At 47.8% G+C, this 23,783-nt stretch overlaps 2 protein-coding genes across 4 annotated transcripts; one reads left to right on the top strand and one right to left on the bottom strand.

Annotated features, from left to right (window-relative positions):
• Positions 1-946: 946 nt before the first annotated feature.
• Positions 947-10,257, bottom strand: PLEKHJ1 (pleckstrin homology domain containing J1). Of its 2 annotated transcripts, none has more exons than XR_009557719.2 (6): positions 10,094-10,257; positions 9,313-9,380; positions 8,499-8,565; positions 6,176-6,266; positions 3,682-3,828; positions 947-2,878 (listed from the first exon to the last, which is right to left on the bottom strand). XR_009557719.2 is itself a non-coding variant. In XM_035117064.3 (6 exons), the coding sequence occupies exons 1-6, from the start codon at positions 10,185-10,187 to the stop codon at positions 2,813-2,815; spliced, it is 450 nt and encodes a 149-aa protein (XP_034972955.1). In that variant the 5' UTR covers positions 10,188-10,256; the 3' UTR covers positions 947-2,812. The 2 variants fall into 2 exon arrangements, 1 of the variants encoding a protein (XP_034972955.1); XM_035117064.3 differs by having other exon boundaries at positions 3,682-3,745; positions 10,094-10,256.
• A 104-nt stretch (positions 10,258-10,361) lies between these two features.
• Positions 10,362-22,326, top strand: SF3A2 (splicing factor 3a subunit 2). Of its 2 annotated transcripts, none has more exons than XM_035120952.3 (9): positions 10,362-10,505; positions 11,628-11,795; positions 12,041-12,112; positions 14,364-14,410; positions 17,066-17,175; positions 18,629-18,678; positions 20,434-20,574; positions 21,331-21,399; positions 21,871-22,326. In XM_035120952.3, exons 2-9 carry the CDS (start codon positions 11,670-11,672, stop codon positions 22,204-22,206), a joined length of 951 nt encoding a protein of 316 aa, XP_034976843.1. In that variant the 5' UTR covers positions 10,362-10,505; positions 11,628-11,669; the 3' UTR covers positions 22,207-22,326. The 2 variants fall into 2 exon arrangements, with proteins under 2 accessions (XP_034976843.1, XP_088529056.1); XM_088672930.1 differs by having other exon boundaries at positions 10,377-10,505; positions 11,623-11,795.
• The last annotated feature ends 1,457 nt before the right edge of the window (positions 22,327-23,783 follow it).

The raw sequence follows: 23,783 nt of genomic DNA, 5'->3' as shown, positions 1-23,783 counted from the left end.
AAAAAAGAAAAGAAAATGGCTTTGAAGTTTGTCTTTATATTAAAAAAATGTATGTATTTTAATACACTGTATACCATTGTGGTGGTGCTTCTATCCTTTTTGAAGTTGTCTGGTTTCTTTTGCAAGAGACGTCCAGGTTTCACTAGCCAGAGGCCTGCATTCCCTCCTGGGGCCACATGCTAGAGATCAACTGAGTGATAAATGTAGCTTTCACCTTTGTAGAATCATAGAACTGCAGGAATCTCAACTAAATCATTTGCGGCAGATGGCCACCCAACATCTGCTTAAAGGCCTGCAATGAAGGAGATTCTACCACCTCCCAAGGGAGACCATTCCACTGTCGAACAGCTCTTACTGTCAGAAAGTTTTTTGAATCTCTTTTCATGTAACTTGAAGCCATTTGTTCAAGTCCTACCCTCCAGAGCAGGAGAAAACAAGGTTGCTCCATGTGACAGCCCTTGAGATAATTAGAAGATGGCTATGCTATCTCCTCTCAGCCTCCTCTTTTCCAGCTCCTTCAACCATTTCTCATCAGGCCTGGTTTCCCGACCCTTGATTATCTTGGTCTCCCTCCTCTGCACACCTTCCAGGTTGTCAACATCCTTCTTAAATTGTGGTGCCCAGAAGTGGACACAGGACTCCAGGTGTGGTCTGATCAAGGCAGATAGAACAGGACTGTTGACTTCCCTTGACATGAACATACTGGCTCATTGCAGTGATACCTCTCCCCACAATCCTCCATCCATTCTGGCAAGTAAAATGCAATAGCAGAGTTCAAGTACACCAGGATGGTGTGACTGGGGAGGAGACGTTGCCTGACCTCCTCCAGCCGCTATCCCAATGCAGTGGGGTAAAAACCCTCCACAAATGCACTTCGGAATGCAGAACTGGTCCCAGCCTCTTCCCACCCCTCTCTCTCACAAAGAAAGGCAAAAAGCCAAACGCCAACAAGACAGTTTCGTTTATTAGCAGGGCAAGACAATCTGTGTGGACATAACAAAAAGGGATCTGGGCATGTCAACAAAACAGTAAAATTTAATGCACAGAAGTAATAAAACTGGCCAGTAATCCAGCAGGCAATGGTGCCTTGGGGCAGGGGGAGTACAGAAAGTACATTTTCACATTTCTACACCCTCTTAAGTACCTCTAAATAACTAGCCACCCTTTGCGGTTGGTGATTTCTCTCCCTCCCCACATTCGTCCCCCAAACTCTGCCCCTTTAGAGGACGATGGATTTCACAAGCTCCCATCGTCCATGAGCAACTGGCCAAGGATCGCAGACTCCCTGGTCTTGTTTCCCCTGCCTCTTTGCAGAAGAGGCATTCCTCTGCCTCACACATGCAGTAGTGAAATTCAGCCTCTTAAGGGCAGGGTTGGAGAAAGCAGCAGCCCCCCTCCCCCGGACAGAGTTTCGAGTCCAATATCAGCCAGAGAACCACAGCTTTCAGTGAGTTTTTAAAACGCCTCTCTAAATTTCACAGCAGATTTTTATATATATATAAAAATTACATTCAGCTGCCAGTCCCAAAAGTTGGGCAGAGGAGAGAGAGGAAAGAAGAGAGCAAGGAGGGAAGGAGAACAAGCTATTTTTTTCTTTGAGGAAGGGAGATTTCTGCCGTCCCAGCAAGCAAGGGACCTGCTCTGGAGTGAGCTTGGAACCGCGCACAGTTTGGGCACCGACCTTGGGAAAGTTGCGAGGGGCTCTTCTCACTTTCCTGCATTGCCAGGCGCAGAGAGCAGCTCTGGTGCAGGGAATGCCAGCAAGGCACAACAAAATGGTAAAAGATGGCCGAGCACCTGAGGGAAATAGTTGTGTTGCCGCTCCAGCAGTCCAGCATTCTTCTGTCCAACACCACCTAGTTCAGGTTTTCACAAACTTGGGTCTCTAGCTGTTTTTGGAACACAATTCCCATCACCCCTGATCACTGGTCCTGCTAGCTAGGGATGGTGGGAGTTGCAGCCCAAGGAACCCACTGGCGACCCAAGTTTGGGAAACCCTGAACTAGGTGAACGCACATGCTTGCTTGGGGAATTAAAATGAGTGTGCTCCCACCCACCCACCCTGTTGAAAATGTTTCCTTATAGAGCAAGTAAAGAGTTACCCCATCCTGGGTTAGAATTGCTGAGGCCGGAGGGTAGGAGGGGCCCAGGAGTGGGGGCAATGACTTTTCAGAAACACACAGCCCACATCACTGGGAGGGGGAGATGTGGGGGAGCAATTCAGCACCCCAGTATCCCTTGAAAGGACAGCACAGTGGCTCCCACCCAAACCAGGCAGATGATGAGAAGGTGGGCAAAGCCAGAGCAGTTACTCATGCAGAGCTGCGGTGGAGAAACTCTGCAGGAGGTGTTCTGGGGTGTACCGCAGATCTCAAATCTCAGCACATAAGTTGGGAGCAAACCCGATTTGGGATGTTAATGAAAATCAAGCATGATTCCCAGAAAACCCCCGCCCCTTCCTTCAGCTCCAGGAGCACCCTTGCCAAAGATGTTTGTGTGCACGTTTACACATACGAGGAAACACGATTCCGAGCTGAATAGCAGGTTCTATGCGCACTGGAAGGAAAGAAAATCGGCAACCACTGGAGTCAAATCTCCACTCTCGTTTCAACCCCCCCAAAGCTAGGAGGAAGCAGGTGTGTGCGTGGCGTCGCCCTCTGGAACGGCATGAGGGAGATCCTACAAAGATCCTGCGAGTTCGTGAAAGCAACTCACTCGGTCGGCGTACAGTCCTGACCCAGGAGTCTCGGGGGAGCTGTGCAAGGATGCTTGTGGTATGGTGAGGTGCCGGCCTGGATCCAAGTGCTCGGGGTTATACCTTCCGCGTGCCCAGCTGGAAACGGGCTTCCCCCGAGATGCCGTACTGCTCCAAGGGGTCCTGTGACAAAAGGAGAGGTGGGGCTTTGAGGGCTGGAGATGCCTAATTTGAAAGAGTGGGGGATACGAGTCCATAGCTCTGTGGCAGAGGAGATGCCCTGCATGCAGAAGGTGTCAGCTTGAACCCCTGGCAGGGCTGGGAATCCCCCCCCCTCTCCCTGCACCTGAAACCCTGGAGGAGCCGCAGGGAAGTTGGCGTCATAATTCTAGGAGCTTCCCGACATTTCATTTTGGGATCCCAATGGGATCACATCTTTTTTAAAAAAACCATTTGTATATACACATCTGCCTTATTGGGTTCTATTTAGGATGGAGTAAAATGTGGCGCTGTGGGTTAAACCACTGAGCCTAGGGTTTGCTGATCAGAAGGTAGCGGTTCGAATCCCTGTGACGGGGTGAGCTCCCGTTGCTTGGTCCCAGCTCCTGCCAACCTAGCAGTTCGAAAGCACGTCAAAATGCAAGTAGATAAATAGGAACCGCTACAGCGGGAAGGTAAACGGCGTTTCCATGTGCTGCTCTGGTTTGCCAGAAGCGGCTTTGTCATGCTGGCCACATGACCTGGAAGCTATACGCCGGCTTCCTCGGCCAATAATGCGAGATGAGCACGCAACCCCAGAGTCGGTCACGACTGGACCTAATGGTCAGGGGTCCCTTTACCTTAAAATGTAACAAAATAAACACGGACTTCGAACCATAGTATCACGGGATGACCCAGGGCAGAAACTGCGCATCCTCGTCCCGGCCAATACTTCCCGGTCTCTGGGTGAGCACCCTCACCTGCTTTCTGGCCCAGGAGCTACTCACCTTTCCTGTCATCTTCAGGATCTCGTCCCGATAGAAGGCCAAGCTGCTCCTCATGAACTCGTAGCTGTTGGCAGAAGGAGAACGGATCCGACCGTGAAGGAGGAGGAGTTGATCTTGTTGCACCCAATGCTTCTGGGATTTGCGGTTCTGTTTTTGCGGTTGATAAGCCAACAGCTTTGATTATACTTTAAGGCTCTGCCTCAGGGATGGGGATCCTCCGGCCCTCCAAACTTATCTGTGTGGCCCTTGGATATTCTCCCCTGGCCACGCCCCTCACTGGCCCTCCATGAGACCCTCATTTTGGACTCACCGCTATCCATGGAGGCACAGGTCAATTCTGCGTCCATCTGAGATCCTCCCTGTCTCACCAGAGTGTTACATGCCTTGGTTTTCTCCTGCTTAGACTACTGCCATGCGCTCTACGTGGGGCTACCTTGGAAGGTGACTCGGAAATGACAACTAATCCAGAATGCAGCAGCTAGACTGGTGACTGGGAGCGGCTATCGGGACCATATAGCACATGTCCTGCAAGACCTACAGGTGAAACTCGGAAAATTAGAATATTGTTGAAAAGTGCATTTATTTCAGTAATGCAACTTATTATTTTTCATTTTTCCTTTAATTTCTGCAAATGCTTTCTTTTGGAAATTCCACAGTCATAAAACAAATAGTGACAATAATACAAAAATAAACATCGCTATTACATTTCATTAATCACATTCCATTTATAATTGACCCGCCTAATGACAAATAATTACAATTACAACAAATAAAGGCTTGACATATCTTGCTTTGCATGTCATGCATCTATCTCATATATTGGTTTCACCTTTTAAGTTGCATTACTGAAATAAATGCATTTTTTGACAATATTCTAATTTTCCGAGTTTCACCTGTATGTTGGCTCCCAGTACGTTTCTGAGCACAACGTGTTGGTGCTGACCTTTAAAGCCCTAAATGGCCTCAGCTCAGTAGACCTGAAGGAGCGTCTCCACCCCCATCGTCCAGCCCAGACACAGAGGTCCTCCTCCAAGGGTCTTCTGGGAGCTCCCTCCCTGTGAGAACTGAAGTTACAGGCAGAGGATTTTCAAACAGTGAAAATCCAGACAGAGAGGTTTTTTGGTCCAAAGTTATTGAGAAAATTTGCAAAAAAAGGTAAAAAAAGTTTGGGGGCTATTTTTAACGAAAATCGCCAAAAATGACACTGCCGACATGGGCTGCGATATGTCCGGATTTTTGCCGAACACTGCTTCCAACTGCAGTAATGATAATAATAATTTGTTATTTATACCCTGCCCATCTGGCTGGGTTTCCCCAGCCACTCTGGGCGGCTTCCAACAGAAGAATAAAATAATCGATTAAAGATTAAAAGCCTCCCTAAACAGGGCTGCCTTCAGATGTCTTCTAAAAATCTGGTAGTTGTTTTCCTTTTTGACATCTGTTGGGAGGGCGTTCCACAGGGCGGGCGCCACCACCGAGAAGGCCCTCTGCCTGGTTCCCTGCAACTTGGCTTCTCGCAATGAGGGAACCGCCAGAAGGCCCTCGGTGCTGGACCTCAGTGTCTGGGCAGAACGATGGGGGTGGTGACGCTCCTTCAGGTATACTGGACCGAGGCCATTTAGGGCTTTAAAGGTCAGCACCAACACCTTGAATTGTGCTCGGAAACGTACTGGGAGCCAATGTAGATCTTTCAAGACCGGTGTTATGTGGTCTCGGCGGCAGCTCCCAGTCACTAGTCTAGCTGCTGCATTCTGGATTAATTGTAGTTTCCGGGTCACCTTCAAAGGTAGCCCGATGTAGAGCGCATTGCAGTAGTCCAAGCGGGAGATAACTAGAGCATGCACCACTCTGGCGAGACAGTCTTCCGGATATGTCCAGGGGGATCTGGACATACGGTATGGCAACACTATGCCAAGGAGATAAGCAACTACCTCCCTTTTAGAAGACAGCCCTACATTGGGAAGTTTTAAACGTTTGATGTCTTTCTGTGTTAATTGGAAGCTGCCCAGAGTGGCTGGGGCAACCCAGGCAGATGGGCATTGTGCATCACTGAACTCTGATCGTGCCTGGATGGATGGGGTGGGGGAAATGTTCAAACCAACCTGCACAGAGGGCAAACTTTACATATGTAGCTCCACCCACTCTTGACTCTGTCCCCGCCCACCACCGGCATGGCGGTGCTCACGGGCCTCTGCTCTTACCTGCAGCGAGGATTCAAGTAGAATAACAGAATTGTAGGGTTGGAAGGGACCCCCGAGGGTCATCCAGCCCCACCCCCTGCAATGCAGGAATCTCAGCTAAAGCAGCCATGGCAGATGGCCATCCAAGCTCTGCTTAAAAACCTCCAAGGAAGGGGAGTAGGCAGGCCGGTTTCCTCTGGGCGCTGCGCAGAGATCCAAGCAGCCTGCACTCTTTCCCTTCTGGTCCCCACCCCCTTGAAAAAATTGGGAAGAAGGGATCCCCAAACCCCCGTTGACCGCCAGGCCTCACTCACCTCGCCCTCTGGAGAACCACGACCCACTCCAAACACTGCTCCTCTGTATCACATTCAAAGAAGTACTTTCTCTCGGGTTCTTCGAGGAAACCTGCAAACAGAGGCCCCAAGCCATCAGTCTTACGACTCATTATCTACTGAACTTTAATAAAATTATGATTATTGGCCAAGGATTATGGCCAAGCAGAAGTAAAGGGCAGTATAGCTCATGTGGGAAAACAGCTCAAATCCCTTCTCAAATATGGGAGAGGGAGGCAAGTCAGGATCTCTTAGCCTAATTTACCTCTCAGCGGTTGTTGTTGTTGTTTTACGCAGGTAGTGCAAAAATTAAAAAATTGTCCAGTAGCACCTTAGAGACCAACTAAGTTTGTTCTTTTGTGTGCTTATACCCAGAACAAATTTAGTTGGTCTCTAAGGTGCTACTGGACAATTTTTTAATTTTTTTCTTTATTTCGACTGCATCAGACCAACACGGCTACCTACCTGGATCTAGAAAAGGTAATGCAGGATTTATTCTGCCTCTTTTATTAGATTACATTTATGTTAACAAGCCCTATAGAGGGACTACCTCTATTCCATTTATGAAATCTCCTCTTTCAGACACATGACTCTTCTTCCCCAGTCTACAACTGGATCACTTTAGCAATACTGTAGTTATAACTCTAGTTGTTTTAACCTGCTGGTCAGTGACTCTTGTCTCCCTGCTCCTATTCTGGCTTGTTTTTATAATGATCGTATCTTGCTTTTACAATTTTGTATTTTAGCTCTTTTTAAAATGCTGGTCTATGACCGTAAGAAACTGAAACAGCATTTTAAGGATCGTTTTAACAATTATTTGCAATGGTTTTTACTGATGATTTGTTAATTTTTCTAATGGTGGTTTGTAATTGTTTTACTGGTGATTTGTTAATTATTCTATTTTGATTTGTGCTCTGTTTGTGGTGTTCTCTTGTGTTACTGTTATTCATGGTCTGTAAGCTGCTTTGCGATTCACTGGAATGAAAAGCAGCATTGAAACGTATGAAACTGATTTTTCAGAGCTCGGAAGATCTTCTTGCACCGTGTCTGCTTGGGACAAACCCGAGCGTTTGGGCTCCCTGCCTTGCCTCCCAGCTTCCTTCAAACTGCTCATTATCCAACCCCCTTGATGCCTTCAGAGTCTGAAACGCTGGATTGCCCCGGCCAGTCCCTTGAGAGCAGTGGTTCCTAAAATGGGCAGTGCTTTCCCCTGGGTGGGGGATCCCAAGAGGGTGGCAGGGGGACCCTGGAGGTGCCAATGACTATCAGATTTTGAAAAGCTGGCGTCACTAGATTAAGTTGATCACTTCAGCTGCTGTGACGTACAATCCGATCCCTTTCGAAAGCTATCTTAAAAGAAAAACAAGTCTTGTTTTTTGCTGCCTGATGTAGAGGCATACATCCTTCAGAATACAGTCATACCTCGGTTTAAGTACGCTTCAGTATGAGTACTTTCAGTTTAAGTAACGGCGGACCCGTCTGGAGCGGATTACAATAATAATAATTTATTATTTATACCCCGCCCATCTGGCTGGGTTTCCCCAGCCACTCTGGGCGGCTTCCAACCGAATATTAAAAACAGTACAGCATCAAACATTAAAAACTTCCCTAAACAGGGCCACCTTCAGTTGTCTTCTAAAAGTAAAATAGTTACTTATTGCCTTGACATCTGCTGGGAGGGCGTTCCATTACTTTCAATGGGAAAGTTCGCTTCAGGTTAAATACGCTTCAGGTTAAGTACAGACTTCCGGAACCAATTGTGTACTTAAACCCGAGGTACCACTGTATCTAAATTTCTCACTAAGTCTCTACAAATCTGTGCTAATAAACCTAAAAGGGGTATGGGGTAAAGGTGAAGGAGCAGATATGTCAATCTCTTATTCTTATTATTCCCGTTACCATTTTCATGTATCTCATGGGATGTCTGCTAAAACACAATAAACTGACTTAAAACCAGCAGTCACCGCTCCGAACCACAGCAGCAAATTCCAAATTGCCATGCAAAGGATTTCTTTTGGCTGCCCTGAAATCTAGTGCCAAGTGCATTTGGCTGAGTGACCCTCTCTGAATACTGTGGGTGGAAAGGGGGTACTTGTGAGCTGGAAATGCCTTCCGTCTCCTCCCAAAATGGGTACAGACATCTCAGAGAGCAATTTGGAAAAATGTTAGATTTGTTTTGATTAGTGACCGATTTGTAAAAAATTGAATACCAATAAAAAAGAGAAAAAAGAAAGAAAAGGCTCCCAGAAAAGGAAACCCAATCCCCCACCGTCTGTCTCCTCAATACTGTACCCCAAAGACTCACTAATGGAAAATATTTTGCCTTCTTCTTGGCTGATACTGCAGTGTTCCAACAGCAAAGCGCCGATAGGCTGGGGAGAGAGAAAGAGAGACACACACAGATTAATTAATCACTTTCCACATTCGCTCAAGCTTTTAAAAGTAACCATGTTGTGCATATTCCCAACCCTGCTTTTAATTGAAAGCTGCACAAGGATTTTTCTTTCTTAAAAAAGAAAGAAAAATAAATGAAGAGGGCTTAATATATTCTCAGATAAACCCTTGTAAAAAGCCTTCTTTTGTCTTGTCTTCAGGTAAGTTCTACTCAAGAGGAGACTTAATGAAATTAATGGAACACACACACACACACACACGGTGGTCCTATCTGCATTTCAGTGGTTTTACTCAGAGGGCGGCCAGCGTTGGAGACAACCCCTTTATAGATTTTTCTATACAGTCAAATGGTAAATGAATTTTATTAAATAAGCAAAACAAATAAATAGACATATAAAAACACAGTTGTTTAGGGAGAGATTGGAGAACACCTAGAGATTGCTCCTAAAAAAATCTTATTCTGGTTGCTCTCCAAGAACAGGACTAGATCCAGAAGCAAAACTCTTCTAATAAGATCAAACTCTTTATTAGACTTTGGAATAATAATAATAATAATAATAAGTTTATTTTAGGCCCTGCCTTCTCATCATGCTCCTACCACCCGCCGCAAGTTGCCAGAGGACCTCATCACCTGAGGACTAGTAACCTGAGTGGGCTTTGCATAATTATTATATCTGGCAAAGTTGCTAGTGGGTAATTTCCCCTGCAAGTAGTGAGCAAAATACCTCAGCCTCATCTGTTCGGAAGTAGAAGAGAAAGTTGACGACCAGTTTTACCAAACGCTTCTTCAGGGCTGCGGAGGAAGACGAGAGGAGGGAGTTGTTTGAGAGCTCTTGAACACGTATTTCTGTAGCTCTGTGATTCTTGCATTGTGGAGGGTTGGACTAGATGACTCTTGGGGTCCCTTCCAACTCTTACTACTAATTCAACCCTCTGCCAAGGGTCATCTAGCCCAACCTTGAGATGCAAGGCAGTCATCTCAAAGAATGCATCCAGGACAGGTGGCCATCGCAATAAGATGATGACGGTAAGAGCAGAATCATGAGGGTTCTTTCGAATGTAAACACCTCTGGGCAAGCGAGCAAAATAAAAAACTGGAGTAACAGAATCATAGAACAGTACAATAAAAAAATTCCTTCAGTAGCACCTTAAAGACCAACTAAGTTTTTATTTTGGTATGAGCTTTCGTGTGCATGCACACTTCTTCAGATACCAACAGTACAGTACAGTTAGAACAGTACAGTTAGAAGGGACCATGAGGGTCATCCAGATCAACCCCCTGCAACAGTAAAGGTGCTAGTCCTCATTGAGGACGAGCCAAGCCACCCCCGCGGTTGGGAGTTCTGCTATCACCCCAACCCAATAAACTCTGATGACGCCACGAGAGCCGCTGCCTCTTCCTCCTCCCTACACCCCCTGGGAGGTGAGACGTCACCCAATTCGCCCGGTGACGTCACGCCGCGATGTTCTCCCGTGACGTCACCCCACCCCCTGCCGCCTGCTCACCGCTTCCCTTCTTCGGGGCGCGCATGAGGACCTCGGCCGCCTTCTCGGCTGGCTGCCGGGAGAGAGACAGCAGCTCCCTCTCGTTGTACCGCATCGCCGCCGCCGCCGCCGCCGCCTCCTCCCCGCCCTTCTGGCCCGCTCGGCTCTATGGCTCGCTTGCCTCCCACTTCCGCCCTAGACTTCGGGAGGAGCCGGAAGTGCCTTCCGCGCAGCAACGCGCAGGCGCTGTCGCGGTTTCTTTCCCGTTCGCCTCCGGCCTCCTCCCGACATAGCTTCCGGGTGACAGCGGAGGACGGACCCGGAAGTGCATTCCTTGTCGCGCGGCGGGCCGGCGCCGTTTAGCTTCCGAAGGAGGAAGGAGGGAAGAGCGAAGGCCGAGAAGGAGGAGGAAGAGGGGGCGGCGGCAGACCAGGTAGGTGGGAGGGACGCCCCCCAATATAGGCTAATTCAGGTTTCCAGCGTTGGGCGAGCTCAACAGCCTCCAGCATTTCTCCGGTGAACATAGGGACGCCCTTTTCCATCATCATCAAAAATTTATTATTATATTCTGATAAGATTAATAATAATAATAATACCCCACCTATCTGACTGGGTTGCCCCAGCCATTCTGAGCGACTTCTAACATAATATAAAAACATAATAAAGCATTTTTAAAGCTTCCTTCTCCAGGGCTGTCTTCAGATGTCTTCTAACGGTTTTTTTATCTCTTTGGTTCGGGGGTTGAATAACTCCAGACCCTCCAACATTTCACTGATGAAAATAGGGACGTACTAAGGGAAAGCGGGATATTCCGGGATCAAATCGGAAACCGGGATGGCTTCTGTAAATCCAGGGCTGTCCATGCGAAATAGGGACCCTTGGAGGGTCTGCATCCACCCATTTCATCGAATCTACTCAGAGTAGGGCTTGCCTCGGCTACAAACCAGAATCTGTACAGTGCTTTAGTTATTTTTCAATCATGAGGACTAGAAGTTTTTAAAAGCAAGGAAGGGAGAGAATTTTATGCAGATGTTACTTCTACCTGGAGTCGAAGCCACTGAAGCGAATGGACTTGAGTAACTGAGGCCCATTCATTCCCATGGCTGTCCTTGACCGAGGGGTGTGTGTGTCTTAAAGCAGAGGTCGGGTGGCCCATCTACCAGGGACTCTTAAGTTGAGGCTCCGGCATTGCAAGTGGGGTTGGACTAGATGACCCCTAAGGGGAGCCTTTCGACTCCACAGTTCTATGATTCTGTGGCCTAAAGGCTGCAGACATAACCTAAATGGGCCAGAGTTAGGAAACTATCACAGAAGTGAGAAGAAAGTTTGAGAAGAAAGTTTTCATGCAAGGTGGCTGTTTTTCACACTGGCAGGGGACTGGGCTTTAAGCTGGTAGTGGGCAGCAAAGTGGTCGTCTCACTTCCCCCTGACCTGGTGCTCGTCCTCAGACCTACGAAACGAAACCTGGATTGCCATGAATTGAAAGCAACCATCCTGGGAACTAATAACTTACATTCTCTCTCTATCTTTGATCCCCCCCCCCAAAAAAACCCAGCTTTTTCTCCAGGATCTGTTTTGAAACTCTGGATTGTCCACGATGGATTTCCAGCACCGTCCCGGAGGGAAGACGGGGAGCGGAGGCGTCGCTTCCGCCTCAGAGAGCAACAGGGACCGCCGAGAGCGGCTCAGGCAGCTGGCCTTGGAAACGATTGACATCAACAAGGTGGGATTAATCGTCCGTAAAACAGGAAGGGCCACCCACCAAAAAGAGGAGTGCTTTGCGTGTGGGAAGGCAAGGACTTGGTCCCTGTGTGGGCTCACAAGGACCTGCTACTTGATATATTAACGGGGTTAATATTAATGGAATATATATAAATGAAGAGATAAACATTTGGAATGTGCATTTGCCCTGTATGGGTGTGGCTTCGAGTTCTCCCTGCCTACTGTCATTTTTTCCCTTTCCTCCAGGATCCCTACTTTATGAAAAACCACTTGGGCTCTTACGAATGCAAGCTTTGTCTTACGTTGCACAACAACGAGGTGAGTGTTCCCTGCCCCCCCCCTTTTCTGTTCTCTTTTTCGCCTGCACTTCCATCGTTGCCCCAAGAGCAACTGGAGGGCTTCATATCTTGCCGCTACCCGATGTAAAGGAGCCAGGTAGACCCAAAGGCCGGACTGACTCTGTGTAAGGTAGCTTCCTGCATTTCTGTTTAAACCAGCCATATGTTCAGGGTCATGAGGACTGGAATCTTATGTGTGTGTGTGTGTGTGTGTGAGAGAGAGAGAGAGAGAGAGAGAGAGAGAGAGAGAGAGAGATTGAGGGACAAATGGAAGCTCAATGGCAGAGATCTGTTTTGCACACAGAAGATCGCAAGTTCCATCTTCAGCATCAGTAGAGCTAGGGAAAGACTCCTGTCAGAGCAGCTGCCTGTCATTGTAGACTAGGGTTTCCCAAGACCAGCGGTCAGGGATGATGGGAATTGGAGTCCAAGAACAGCTGGAGACCCAAGTTTGGGAAGCTCTGCTGTAGAGAGTAATGAGCTTGACACTGTAAGGCAGCTTCCTCCATTCCTAAAATGTGAGGGTATCAGGCCTGTTAGACACCTTGTTTTTCTTATTTTACAATTTCATTCTTCGGACGGCTTCTATCCTTATTCTTAGTGCTGTCAGCCATGTTTGTAACCATGAGGTCTGGTGCCTTATTTTGCTTTTAAGGAGGGCTCTGTAACTCCATGGTAGAGCATCCAAGGGTCCCAGGTTCCGACCCCAGCCCCTCAAGGTGGGGCTGGGGAAAAGGCCCTGCCAGAAACCACAGAGAGCCACTGCCAGTCAGTGTAGTCAGCAACGAGACTGAAGGGATGGCCCAGTCGGTAGAGCATGAGACCCTTAATCTCAGTGTTGTGGGTTCGAGCCCCATGTTGGTCAAAACATGCAGCGGGTTGGACTAGATGATCCCCATGGTCTCTTCCAACTCTACAATGCTATTATTCTATGACCCAGTAGCCAGGAACATTTGGAGGCTCCATGCTGGCTGATGTAGTCAATCCTGAGCCCAAGACTTTGACCCCCTGTTGCTTTTTTTAAAATCTTTTTTTATTAATTTTCCAATAAAAACAGCCAATTAACACATCCATAATCATAATCCAATTAAAAACAGTAAACTAAAATAAAAAACCAAATTATAGTCCTAATTATTAATTTTCCCAGGCTCCCCATAGTCTGGACCTCTTGAAGTATATCTCCAATATCTGCTTCTTGTTGTTCTCATATTTTCCACATTCCGATCTTAACGCTTTAAAGTTCTCCGTCCCTGGCTATGCGATTCTCAATCATGTCAGAAATCATATATCCTTTCATCCATCAAATACAGCTTTATTTGTAAATATGTATTTTTCCAACTGTCTATTTGCCAGCGCAGCTTTTCCTGACTTCATTCCAATTTTCCAATCCGGGCTGTTGTCCAAGTCTATCGTTTGATGTTAACCATACTTTTTGCAATATTGCAATGTAAATGAACTGTATTCCACAGATATAAGTTATTTGGCGATTGATCAGCTGCTAGGCATCCATTTAGCCTTCTCTCTCGCTCATAATGAAGAAATTCTGCAAACAGATGCACTGTATGTTATCCAAAATTATTGTCTCAAGTCACTGCAAAGTCAGCCAGCAAGCATCACCCACTTCCCTCGAAAAAGGGAGCAACTCACATTTTTCTGTGCTGCATCATAATAACAAGCGCCATCTTGTTTCTTCTTTTATCTTTATCAAATCTTTCAAGTCTAAGCAAAGCTGCACAATTGAATACTTAATTGTAAATAGAAGTCCATCTGTACTTTTCAAAAAAATTAGGTTTCTTAATGAGGCTTGGCGTAGAAAAACAATTGTAGGTATTGAGAAGAAAAAAAGAACGTACCAATCACCTCCGTAATCCAAACACCATGATGAGAATCTCTTTGAAGTCCGAGCTTAAACACCAGGGACTGTGCAATTCTGCAGGTTTTTTCTCAGTCTTCTTCAGTCCAGACTATGTCTGTTTATTGTCCAAATTAACTATTTTATCAAACAGATATTTCCGGCTATGAGAGTGGCAATCTCGGACAATCTGCAGGTCTACGAGACAGTCCTCCCCCACCCTGGGGAGTCTGCCAGGGCTAATTACCCCCGTATCAGCCCTGAATTACTGGCACGGCTGAGGTCCGATCGTATGGGAGTCAGCCATTTCTCACCGCCAGAAACAGGAAGCCTGACCCCCTGTTCCTAATCAATTTGTTTCTGCCTTTCCTTCCTACAGGGAAGTTACCTGGCGCACACTCAGGGGAAGAAGCATCAGACCAATTTGTAAGTTGCTAACCCTAAGCATGTGCTCATCTTTGTCTTACTTTTATTTAACTCTTCCCCTTCCCTGATATGAGAAGCAGAATTTCCTTAACACACACACACACACACACACCGAGATGGAAGAATACCTCCTGTTAAGCAGAAGTATTCTCACCTGTCAGGGTGTGTTGCGACTACTCTTGAGTAACGACCTTCCACGTGCTCGTCTTTCAGACGTTTTTATTGGTGCACATTATTTACAGTGTAACGGATTGCTCAGTTCATGTCTACCCGCTCGAGTCAGATTCCTGCACTACACCCCTCCGCGTTCGGGACCAGCGTAAAAGCCTCGGAACTGAGAAGTGCCTCCCTTTCCTCCTCCTCCTCAATTCCGGCGTCGGGGGGGGGGATGGGTCTTCTGTCTGACCTATTCCTGTCCACTCTTTCCGCCTCCCTCTCTTCCTGCCTATGGAGCAGGGGCTCTTTGATGTTGCCAGAGCCCTGGCACTCCCTCTCGGTTTCCTGACTCACCCCTTCAGACCCCTCGCTCTCATGACTGCTTGGAGACGGGCCGCTTCTGATGAGGGGGGAGGGTTCTCTATAATCCCTCCCCCTTACATCACCCATTCTTAGACCAGGGATGGGGAGCCTGGGGCCTTGCAGATACTGCTGGAAGAATGCCTCTGTTTATAAGAGGCATTCCCTCCCAAGGGCGGGGGGGGGGGTGCCTCTTCTTAGACCAGTCATGGGGAAAACCAGAAATTGCACTCCAGCCCCCAGCAGCCAGCACAGGCCAATGGGATTTGGAGTCCGGCATTATCTCGGGGCCTGCAGATGTTTCCCAAACGCTGGCATAGATTTATTCCCGCCAAATGGGTTCTGTGTCCATTGAGGGAGGGGGAACATTCAACGCTCAAGTCAGCTTTTAAAGATAGCTAGAAGCAGCTGCAGTGGTTTGAAAACCGTGCATTGGATTGGCTACTGTGAGAAAAGAGTGCTGGGCTGAATGGGCCCCATTTGGCCAAGGCAGAGAAACTGTGGAACTCCCTGCTGCAGGAGCCAGTTTGGAAGGCTTTAAAAGAGAACGGGAGTCTAATTCATGGAGGAGTGGGCTGTCGATGGCTACTAGCCACAAGAGCCATGCTCTGCCTTCACAGTGGGGCGCAACAGTCCTTCTGAATCGCAGTTACTGGAAGCCACAGGACTGGCGAGTGCTTTTATGCTAGAATCCTGCTTGTGGGTTTCCCATAGGCATCTGGTTGGCCACTGTGAGAACAGGATGCTGGACTAGTGGGCCACTGGCCTGATCCGCCAGGGCTCTCCTTGGATTCTCTTCTGGCGTTCTTCACTTGCTGTCACCGTGGGGTAAGGGACATAATGAAATGCTGGAAATGATCCTTGCTTGAAATGTGACGAGGAAGGCCGTGTGCCTCTTCTGGCAGACATGCAGCCTTTGGAGCAGCCGAGGAAGGTATCCTTTAGACCAGGCACCCCCAAACTGCGGCCCTCCAGATGTTTTGGCCTACAACTCCCATGATCCCTAGCTAACAGGACCAGTGGTCGAGGAAGATGGGAATTGTAGTCCAAAACATCTGGAGGGCCGCAGTTTGGGGGTGTCTGCTTTAGACAGCCCTCCTCCACACATTCACTAGCTTTCCCTCCATGGCAGTTCGGAGAAATAGTCTGCCTTCTCTCAAAAGACAAGTGTGCCTTTGTTTTTTTTGGTATACACAGTCATGGGGAAAAGAAAGTACAGCCTCTTTGAATTCTGTGGTTCTACATATCAAGGCGTAATAACAATCACCTGCTCTTTAGCAGGTCTTAAAATTAGGTAAATACAACCTCAGATGAACAACAACACATATTACACCATGTCATTTATTTAAGAGAAATAAACCCAAAATGGAGAAGCCATGTGTGGGAAACTAAGTATACTCTTACGGCTTCCATAGGAATTTAGAGGCTAAGTTGCTGACAGGGGCTGATAATGAAATGCCCTTGCCTAACTGATCACCAGCCAGTGCGCCCACCTCAATAAAAGCCGAAGTTCTAGCAGTTTGATGGTCTGGAGAATTCAGGTGAGTTTTAGCACAATGCCAAGGAGGAAAGACATCGGGAATGTCTCTTAGAGAAGCACTTGCTGCCACCTATGAAACTGGGGTGGGCTATAAGGCCACCTGCGACCAATTTAAAGCCCATCATTCTACAGTGAGAGAGATTACTCAAAAGTGGAAAACGTTCAAGACAGCTGCCAATCTTCCCAGGAGTGGACATCCCAGCAAATTCACCCCAAGGTCAGACCGTGCGATGCTCAGATAAATTGCAAGAAACCCAAGAGTTTCATCTCAGGCTGCACAGGCCTCAGTTAGCATGTTAAATGTTAAAAGTTCGTGGCAGAACAAGTGCAGTTTGTTTGCAAGGGTTGCCAGGAGGAACACTTCTTTTCTCCAAAAATAACATAGCAGCACGGCTGAGGTTTTGCAAAGTTGCATTCAGACTTCTGGAACAAAAGTCGACTGGAGGAGGTTAATGTGTCTGGCAGAAAAATAATTAAGCAAGTGTCAACAGTAGAGAGCTTCCTACCAAAAAATCCTGCACACACCCCTCTTCCTCCCCCCCCCGGAGTTATTTAAAAGCCGTTCTCCCTCTCCCCCACTCCTCTTTCTTGTTTTTAAGAGCTCGTCGAGCCGCTAAGGAAGCCAAAGAAGCCCCCGCCCAACCCGCCCCTGAGAAGGTCAAAGTCGAGGTGAAGAAATTTGTGAAAATCGGCCGGCCGGGTTACAAAGGTACCGCCCCGCGCTCTCCTTGAAGCTGCGTTTTCATCCCCTGCTAGCCACAATGAGTATTCTCTGCCTCCCCAGCCAGAGGCAGCCAGGCTCCTGGGTGCCAGCGGCTGGAAGCGGCAGGAGGGGGAGAGGGATGCTGTGTTCGAATCCTGACGCGTGTTTCCCAGAAGAGGCATCGGGCTGGCCTCTGTGAGGACAGGATTCTGGGCTGGGTGGCCCATTGGTCTGATCCTGCAGGCCCTTCTTATGTTCAGGTCCTGGCAGGCCACCTAGACCACTTTGTAGCTGTCGTGATGAATTGGGGTGGGGGAGACCCTGTTTGTGTGTGCACACACTTTAATTGCATTTCTGCCTCCCGGCAGTCCTGATTCTGCAGCCAGGTTCAGTCACACAAACACTGTTCCTCTGTTTACAGGTAAGTAGCCGTGTTGATCTGAGTCGAAGCAAAATAGAAAAAAATTCCTTCAGTAGCACCTTAAAGACCAACTAAGTTTTTATTTTGGTATGAGCTTTCGTGTGCATGCACACGAAAGCTCATACCAAAATAAAAACTTAGTTGGTCTTTAAGGTGCTACTGAAGGAACTGTTCCTCTGTGTTTTCTTTGCATGCTGGTGCTAGAGCTATCATCCAAAACCGGTTTGAAGTCCATATCGCGATAATCAGTTTCATAATTTTGGGCCTGGCAATATGTTACAAATTGTGATGTGTGTGCACGAGTGTGTTTGTTATGCAAAAAGCACAATGTGGGGAAAACTGTGAAGCCAGCCCAATGCCTCTATATAGCTCCATCCTTATTTCAGACATTGTGATATATCAGTATACCACAATGTTTAGCTAGTGATATATCACAGTGTTTTAAAGTCAGCCCTAGTTGGTGCTGACTTTAAAAGTCCTAAACGGCCTCAGCCCAGTATCCCTGAAGGAACGTCTCCACCTCCACCGTTCAGCCCAGCCACTGAGGTCCATCTCCAAGGGCCTTCTGGCAGTTCCCTCCCTGCGATAAGCGTGGTTACAGGGAACCAGGCAGAGGGCCTTTTCAGTAGTGGCGCACGCCCTGTGGAATGCCCTCCCATCTGATGTCAAGGAGATAAACAACTGTGACTTTTAGGAGGTACCTGGAGGCAGCCCTGTATTGTTTGATGTTTTTAATTATGTTTTTAGATACGCTGTAAGCCACCCAGTCAGATGGGCAGGGTATAAATCAAATAATTATAATTATTATTATTATTACTTATTCTGAGTAATGGGGACAGGCAAGGATCCTCAAGAAAGTCTGACCTCCCAGGTATGAGCAAGCAGTGCCATGCACTTGCCCAAGTGCACTCATGAGGTCTAGAAACTTCACTGTCCATTTTTAAGGCAGAAGCTGGGTGCGCTCCTTTCAGGCACACAGCCCCAAAGCCAATGCACCCTAACTAACCTCCACCTTGCCTGCTTTTTTTTGTCCTTCAGTGACCAAGCAGAGGGATCCAGAGATGGGCCAGCAGAGCCTCCTCTTCCAGGTAGGGTCTATCTTCATCTACCTGTTACTTCGCAGTGACTTTGATGTCGCCAGGGCAAAACCATCCCCTGTTGCCAACGTGACTTAAGGCAGCTTATTAATTCTGAAATATTTTTTTCCACCCCACTTCCCCTCTTCCCTCCTTGTCCCTGACCCTGGGAATCGCCAGTGTGGTGTAGTGGTTAGAGCAGTGGTTCGCAAAGTGGGTGGGACTGCCCCCAGGTGGTTGTAGTGGGATTACCTGGGAGCTTGCTAAGGAGCGAGGGTGCTGCTGGAGGTGTAAATTACTATCAGACTTTGGAAAGCTGGTATCGCTGATCAATTTTGTTGAATTAACCTAAGTAGTTTTACAGTCATACCTCGACAACCGAACACTTCGACTTCCGAAGGTTTCGACTTCCAAAGTCGACAACCCCCGGAAGTCTTTTCTCTGCGCGTGCATTCTGCACACGGAAATCGTGCTTCGCGCATGCGCCGAAGCGGCGCTTCGAGAACCGAAAACCTCGACTTACGAAGACGGCCGTGGAACGGATCGTCTTCGTAAGTCGAGGTACCACTGTAATTGGATTTCGAGCAAACGGGCACTTAATGGTTACTGCTTTGAATTTTTTCGTCTTATTTTCTTTAATAGTGGGTTTTGCGAACCACTATTCTGAATAATGCTCTTTATAGGGTTAAGGATACGGTCATGGATCCAAGGGGGCAGTGGCCCGCAACTCCCCCCCCCCAAAAAAAGAAAGTTTGTGAATCACTGGGTTAGAGTGTCAATCTTAAAACCAGGAAAGACACCAAGGTTCAAGTCCCCACACAACCAAGAAGCCTACTGGGTAACCTTGTGGGGGAGGACCACCTCGCAGGGTCGTTGTAAGGATTAAATGAGGAGGAAAGCACTGTAGTATTGTTTATTCCATTTATTTTATTATTTATTCCATTCATATTCGGGCCTTTATCAAAAGATCTCAGGGGGTGTACAATCTTGGAAACACGTTACAAAACATTAAAAATAATAATTAAAACATACAGTGGTGCCTCGACTTACAAATTTAATCCGTTCCGAAGGCACCTTCGTAGGTCGAAAAATTTGTAAGTCGAAAAGCGCCATTGGAATGCATTGGAAACGGAAAAATTCATAAGTCGAAGCAACCCCATCTAAAAATTCGTAAGTCGAAAAAACCCTATCTAAAACTATCGCAGTTTCCTCGAAAAAATAGTAAGCGCGCAGCCATTTGCCCCATTCGTAAGTCAAAAATTTCGGTTGTCAAGTCGTTCGTAAGTCGAGGTACCACTGTAGTTAAAAAGCATAGTGACAGAAATCCTAATAACAAAATAGTCATCATAAAACAGTCCCCCCCCCCCATTTACAGGCTATGGATTATTTAATGGCCACAGGCCTGGGTAAAGAGGAGTATTTTTGCTTGGTGTCTAAAGACATGTAATGATGGCGCCAGGTGGGCTTCTCTGGGGAGAGCATGCCACAGAAGGGGAGCCACCACAGAAAAGGCCCCATTCTTGTGTTGCCACCTTTCAGACCACATGAGGAGGAGGCTGCTTCATCTGGGGAGACACAGTCCCCCGTATGTATGGGTGTGTGAGTGTATTTATGTGCAAAGATAAATGTTTGGGGAGCCACCACAGAAAAGGCCTTGAGCCCTTTGGAGAAAAAGGTGAGATACGAGCACCATCCGTAGATGAATACATATTCTTTGTTGACGTGGGGAGAGATTCCTAAACCCAGCAAACTAATTTAATGGCACAGATCGATTACCCAGAGATCGCTGAGAGCATCATGCCGAGACATCGTTTTATGTCAGCATACGAGCAGAGGATTGAACCCCCCGACCGGCGTTGGCAGTATCTGCTGATGGCAGCTGAGCCTTATGAGACCATCGCTTTCAAGGTGATCAGTGCTTCCACTATCCTCTTTGTTTAGTAGGCCGTATATTTAAAAAAAAATAAAGTGGGGAAGACCTGGGTGCAAGAAACAAAATTTGGTTTTGAATTTCAAAAGTGGAACTGGTTTTTTTATTCCGAGACTTGGGCGGAACCAGAGAGGGGCTGCTTCGCCCTGGGTGGAAGAAGCTATACCTGACACAAAGCAGCATATATTACAGGCATAGGCAAACTTGGCCCTCCAGATGTTTTGGGACTACAACTCCCATCATCCCTAGCCAACAGGATCAGTGGTCAGGGATGATGGGAGTTGTAGTCCCAAAAAATCGGCCTGATTTAGTATATGACAGTTTCCAACATCCTGAAAGCCTCCCGGCCACAAATATACGAAGCTGGGCTGTTTGGCCAAGGGTGAGAGCCAAGATGCGAAACCCCGGGGGACTTTTTCTAGCTTGGCAGTTGATTTATCAACGGTTGATTAGAGCACTGTGCTGATAATGCCAAGGTTGCAGGTTCGATCCCTGTATGGGACAGCGGCATATTCCTGCATTGCAGGTGGGTGGACTAGAGAATTCTCAGGGTCCCTTCCAGCTCTACAATTGCATGATTCTAACTTCTACAATTAAAATGGCTAATTAAATCAGATGTCCAAAACAAGTTTTAAAAACCTACCAACGTGCCAATAGCGTTATATTATATTCCGCTGTTGTATGCCGTTTGGCTAAGCGATGGACATTCTTACTAACACTTTCCCTCTGCCCAGGTGCCAAGCAGGGAGATTGACAAAGCCGAGGGCAAGTTCTGGACCCACTGGAACAGGGAAACAAAGCAGGTAAGCAGGGTCTGGGGGGGGGTGGAGGAGAGCAGGGCTGGGAGGGTCTGCCAGGGTCTGGAGCCACAGGCCATCAGCATCCTAACCTGGGCATCCGAGCAGTGCTGCTCCGATTGCCAGCTGCTCTACGGGATTTTGGACTTGCGGGAGAGAGGGAACCTTCCCTGGAGGAGATGGAGCTTGGGACCACTAAGCGCCAGAGCCGTATCCTCTTGGAATGTCCACCTGCTGGTACCCAGTGGCTCTTACATTCGTGGAGGAGAGGCTGCTGCCTGTAGTGGCTCTGCTCTGCTCTCCACGGACAGAGGCAGCAATGCTTCTGAATCCCAGTTGCTGGAAAACCACGGGAGGGGAGAGTTGCTCCTGCGTTCGAATTCTGGCCACCGTGAGAACAGGACGCTGGACTAAGGTGACCCAGCAGGCAGGCCCTCCTCCTCTTGATGGTAACTCTCTCCTTCTCTCCTTTCCCAGTTTTTCCTGCAGTTCCATTTCAAGATGGAGAAGCCCCCGGCCCCCCAGAGCATCCCTGCCGGGCCAGCCACCGTCAAGAGGCCCCCGCCGCCCCCGCTCATGAATGGCCTGCCCCCCCGCCCGCCGCTCCCGGACTCCCTCCCCCCGCCTCCTCCCGGAGGGATGGCCATGCCCCCCATGCCTCCCCCCGCAGGGCCCGTCCCCATGCCCCCAGGCCCACCTCAGCTCCCGCCAGCTCCTGGCGTCCCTCCCCCCGCCCCCCTGCCCCCCATGATGAGACCCCCACTTCCCACGGAAGGGCCTGGCAGCATCCCCCCACCGCCCCCCACCAGCTGAAAAAGCCGTTCAGGGATTTTGTCGTGGACTTCCTTCATCTCCCCGGTGCTTGTTTCCCGCGCCTGTTTTTCTTGCTCTCCCCACCCCCTTTGTAGAATAAAAACACACACTGGTTTGGAATCCTGTATCTTCATTTAAAACAAGTTCCTCCTTTTCTCTTTCCATTTCTGGAATTGCCTTTCGTTGCATCTGGAAATCTAACGCTGGCTTCTGAACGTCTTTAGCGAAGGGCGGTCGTTATGTATGGAGAGTCTCAAATTAATCCAGCAGGGGATTTTTTTAGGGTGTGGGTGTGTTTATAACAGTTCTTAGATCGAGCCCCGCAGGAGGCAAATCAGTAAAATAATTAAAGGTCATTGGGCAAGCCCCAGAGTCCTTGACCCATGGGGGGGGCCCTACCTGTTGTATAATTTTATATGCCTCTGCCATGTATTCCCTTTCCCTTTATTTGTATTTTTAAGTATTGTGGCCGTTTGCCATAGGGGAGGTCCTCTTCTGCACTTTTAAAATAAAGAGTTTAGTTGGATACAACATGCGGGCACACTGCAAAACCTGGGGAATTGGGAGTGAACTGGGACAGCTCACTTGGTGGAGCATAAGACTCAGGGTTGTGGGTTCGAACCCCACTCCATGAAAAGGATTCCTGCGTTGCAGAGATTTGGACAAGATGACCTTCATGGTCCCTTCCAACCCTTCCAACTTGGAAGGTTTGGGAATCCCAGCCTAGGAATTTGGAGACCTAAACATTAGGAAGAACTTCCTGACAGTAAGAGCTGTTCGGCAGTGGAATTTGCTACCAAGGAGTGTGGTGGAGTCTCCTTCTTTGGAGGTCTTTAAGCAGACGCTTGACAGGCATATGTCAAGAATGCTTTGATGGTGTTTCCTGCTTGGCAGGGGGTTGGACTGGATGGCCCTCGTGGTCTCTTCCAACTCTATGATTCTATGGTTTCCTCAGGGTTTGAATTAGAACCATCTGCTTTGGGTTCCTGGTAAAATCTGGTACATTACGCAGCACTGCATGATAATTAAATTTAGGAGTCATAGAATCATAGAGTTGGAAGATACCACAAGGTTGGTCTCTTCCAACTCTATGATTCTACGTCAGGCATCCCCAAACTTCGTCCCTCCAGATGTTTTGGACTACAATTCCCATCATCCTTGACCACTGGTCCTGTTAGCTAGGGATCATGGGAGTTGTAGGCCAAAACATCTGGAGGGCCGAAGTTTGGGGATGCCTGTTCTACGTGCTGGCTATTTGTTTGAATTCTCCTCTGGTGGTTTCTCCCTTTTTCCATTTTTTGTACATACCCCTTTTAAATCTTAACTCAGATAAAAGTTATTCAGATAGCCACCCTGGCTTCTTTAGGCACCTTCCATGTTTCTGTCTCATTGGTATTGCCTGAAGTTGTGCTTTTAATATCTCCCTTTTAACAAACTCCCGACTATCCTGAACTCCCTTCCCTTTTAGTATTTCTGTCCATGGGATTTCACCCAGCGTTTCCCTAAGTTTTCTGAAGTCATTGTGGCATTGTCCATTAGGTAGATGGCAGCTAATGAATTGAGGTTGAATCCTGACG

This window comes from Zootoca vivipara, chromosome 6, assembly GCF_965207765.1.
Source record: "Zootoca vivipara chromosome 6, rZooViv2.hap1.1, whole genome shotgun sequence".
Taxonomy (NCBI): domain Eukaryota; kingdom Metazoa; phylum Chordata; class Lepidosauria; order Squamata; family Lacertidae; genus Zootoca; species Zootoca vivipara.
The sequence above is the reverse complement of the archived record's forward strand: the minus strand, read 5'-3'. Positions and strand labels throughout refer to the sequence as shown.